This window comes from Primulina tabacum, chromosome 3, assembly GCF_025594145.1.
Source record: "Primulina tabacum isolate GXHZ01 chromosome 3, ASM2559414v2, whole genome shotgun sequence".
Taxonomy (NCBI): Eukaryota; Viridiplantae; Streptophyta; class Magnoliopsida; order Lamiales; family Gesneriaceae; genus Primulina; species Primulina tabacum.
In genome coordinates, this window is record NC_134552.1 from 44,053,561 (window position 1) to 44,056,774 (window position 3,214).

Sequence of the window (3,214 nt, forward strand, 5' to 3'; positions counted from 1 at the left end):
GGGCTGTGGTCGGAGCTTCGGCGTTCAGCATTCGGTGAGGCGCAGCGGCGATCGGCTATGGATTTTCTGAGGAGGGATGCGGCTGTGTGATTTTCTGAGGCAGGGTTCGCGTTTTATTTTTTTTATATCTCACGTCAAAGTTACTGTCACGAAATTTCTACCTTGTCATATAGCGCATATGCGTGCCTCTATCCGACGCATATGCGTGAAGTCCTCTGCCTTTCGAGATGGGGCGTGCGCATGTGCTCGAAAATAAATCACGCATATGCGCGATGCACTCTGTCTTTTTATTTTTTTAAAACATGCTAAAGTAAAATAATTCAAATCAATACTGAAATGGAGATTGTACAAATTCACATATAAAGGATTAAAAATAAATTATTCTAAACAAAACGATTGCTAAAAATAATTGTGGGTTGCCTCCCACATAGCGCTTGGTTTATAGTCATCAGCCTGACTTTGTTCTTTCTACTTCAGTTCTCTAAGGGGTTGGTTGTCCATGTGTAGCACTTCACTTTCAAAGTAATGCTTGACCCTAAGACCATTTACTTTGAATGTCTTACTGTTGTTGCAGTTCTGCTCAATTTCCCCATGTGGATACACTGTTTCCACTGTGAATGGTCCAGACCATCGTGATTTTAACTTACCAGGAAACAACATCACATCACATTTGTGCAAGGACGGGAGAATCTGAGCCAATACGAAGGACGTCCACGCACTTGCATTAGATCCCATGTCGGATTTATTCAAAGAGATAGGACCAATCGAGCTCATTTTCCATGAAGCGCCTGCTTGACACACGGTCTAAATGACTTCTGTATAATCAACCCCCTCTTCGATAAATACATTGTACTTGTCATGGTCAAAGTTGGGCATCTGATAAATCATATTAATCGTGTGAGAGTCAAACAACATCTATTTTACCTCTCACCAAAACTCTATACTCCTCATGACGTATCCGGAGGTTTGCGTAGAATTCTCTCACAACCGAGATAACAGCATCCAAAGGCTGTTGAGCAAATTCAACCCATCCTCGGCGTTCCAGTTCCTCCACAATAACACAACGTCGAATTGCCAAGTTAAATCCCCGTTCCGGGATGATGGATCTTGTCATAGAACTCTCGTATACTTGTTGAGCCTCCTCATTCCAAAACCTATGAGAATCAAAACTTGACGAGGAAGAATCACCCTTTTGGATTTCTTTTTCGGAGCCATGTAGTTCAGTAATTCAAAGCTCACACCCACACACCAAATTCAAACAATCGAGGAGCCAAAGTCACTGATAATCGCACCCCGATGAGCGTCAAGGCAAAAATAATCTCACCACACCAACTAATCCAGTTATCAATGTCACGTACAAACCCAATCACAAAATGATTTAGAGTAGTTAGAAGCACCCAATTCACAACATAAAAAATTCTCCATATAGATCGAACATGAATTCTAACTAATCTCAAGATTTGAACAAAATCTGGATAAAAACCTTACTTGCACCAGAAAGTGATCGGAAATCAGAGTGTGATCGGAAGTCAGGGCTGTGCTCGGAGCTTCGGCGTTCAGCTTTGGGCGAGGCGCAGCGGCGGTCGGCTATGGGTTTTCTGAGGAGGGATGCGGCTGTGTGATTTTCTGAGGCAGGGTTCGTGTTTTATTTTTTTTATATCTCACGTCGCGTGCATATGCGCGACATAAACCAGCGCATATGCACCGAAGTTACTGTCACGAAATTTCTGCCTTGTCATATAGCGCATATGCGCGCCTCTATCCGGCGCATATGCACGAAGTCCTCTGCCTTTCGAGATGAGGCGTGGGAATGTGCGCAAAAATAAATCGCGCATATGTGCGATGCACTCTGTCTTTTTATTTTTTTTATTTTTTAAAAACATGCAAAAGTAAAATAATTCAAATCAATACTCAAATGGAGATAATAAAAATTCACAAATAATGGATTAAAAATAAATTAATCTAAACAAAACGATTGCTAAAAATAATTGTGGGTTGCCTCTCACACAGCGCTTGGTTTATAGTCATCAGCCTGAATTTCTTCTTTCTACTTCGGTTCTCCAAGGGGTTGGTTGTCCATGTGTTGCACTTCACTTCCAAAGTAATGCTTGACCCTCAGACCATTTACTTTGAATGTCTCACCGTTGTTGCACTTCAGCTCAATTGCCCCATGTGGATACACTGTTTCCACTGTGAATGGTCCAGACCATCGTGATTTTAACTTACCAGGAAACAACCTTAGTCGAGAAATGAACAATAACATTTGTTGCCCTGGTTCAAAGTCTCGTTGAAGAATCTGTCTATCATGCCATCTCTTGGTCCTTTTTTTTATATCTTTGCATTCTCGTATGTATCATTCCTGAATTTCTTCATCTCGTTCAACTGCAACAATCGGTTCTGGCCAAATGCCCCCATATCAAAATTCAGCTTTTTCATAGCCCAAAAGTCTTTGTGCTCCAGTTCCAGAGGTAGATGGCAAGCTTTCCCAAAAATCAACCTATAAGGCGACATCTTGATAGGTGTCTTGTATGCAAAACTGTACGCCCATAAGGCATCATCTAGCTTAATCGCCCAATCCTTCTGGTTTGTCTTCACTGTTTTTTCTAATATCTGCTTGATCTTCCGGTTGGATATTTCTGCTTGCCCATTAGTTTACAGGTGGTATGCCAGTGTCACCCTGTGCTTCACATCATACTTGGCCAACAGTGAGTTAAAAACTTTGTTACAAAAATGTGTACGTTCATCACTGATTATGGCTCTAGGAGTTCCAAATCTTGTAAAGATGTTCATGTGGACAAACTTAACAACAACCCGAGCATCATTAGTACTAGTGGAAATTGCTTCCACCCATTTGGATACATAGTCAACAGCAAGTAAAATATAAGATTGACCAACAGAGGATGGGAATGGACCCATGAATCAATACCCCAAACATCAAAAAGTTCCACCTCCAAAATATTTGTTAGTGGAAACTCATGGCGTCTAGAAATATTGCCAACTCTTTGGCATTTATCACAAGACTTTACTAAAGTATAACTGTCCTTAAACAGATTAGGCCAATAGAAACCCGACTGTAATACCTTAGCTGCTGTTCTAGATGCTCCAAAGTGTCCACCATAGGGTGAGGAATGACACTGCTCTAGGATCGTACCTGCTTCTCCTCTGCTACACACCGTCTAATTATCCTGATCAGCGCATCTCTTGAACACGAAGG

At 41.5% G+C, this 3,214-nt stretch overlaps 1 protein-coding gene across 1 annotated transcript; it reads right to left on the bottom strand.

Moving 5' to 3' along the window:
* Nucleotides 1-2,328: 2,328 nt before the first annotated feature.
* Nucleotides 2,329-2,916, bottom strand: LOC142538734 (uncharacterized). Its single transcript, XM_075644031.1, has 2 exons — nucleotides 2,739-2,916; nucleotides 2,329-2,636 (listed from the first exon to the last, which is right to left on the bottom strand). Exons 1-2 carry the CDS (start codon nucleotides 2,914-2,916, stop codon nucleotides 2,329-2,331), a joined length of 486 nt encoding a protein of 161 aa, XP_075500146.1.
* Nucleotides 2,917-3,214: the final 298 nt, after the last annotated feature.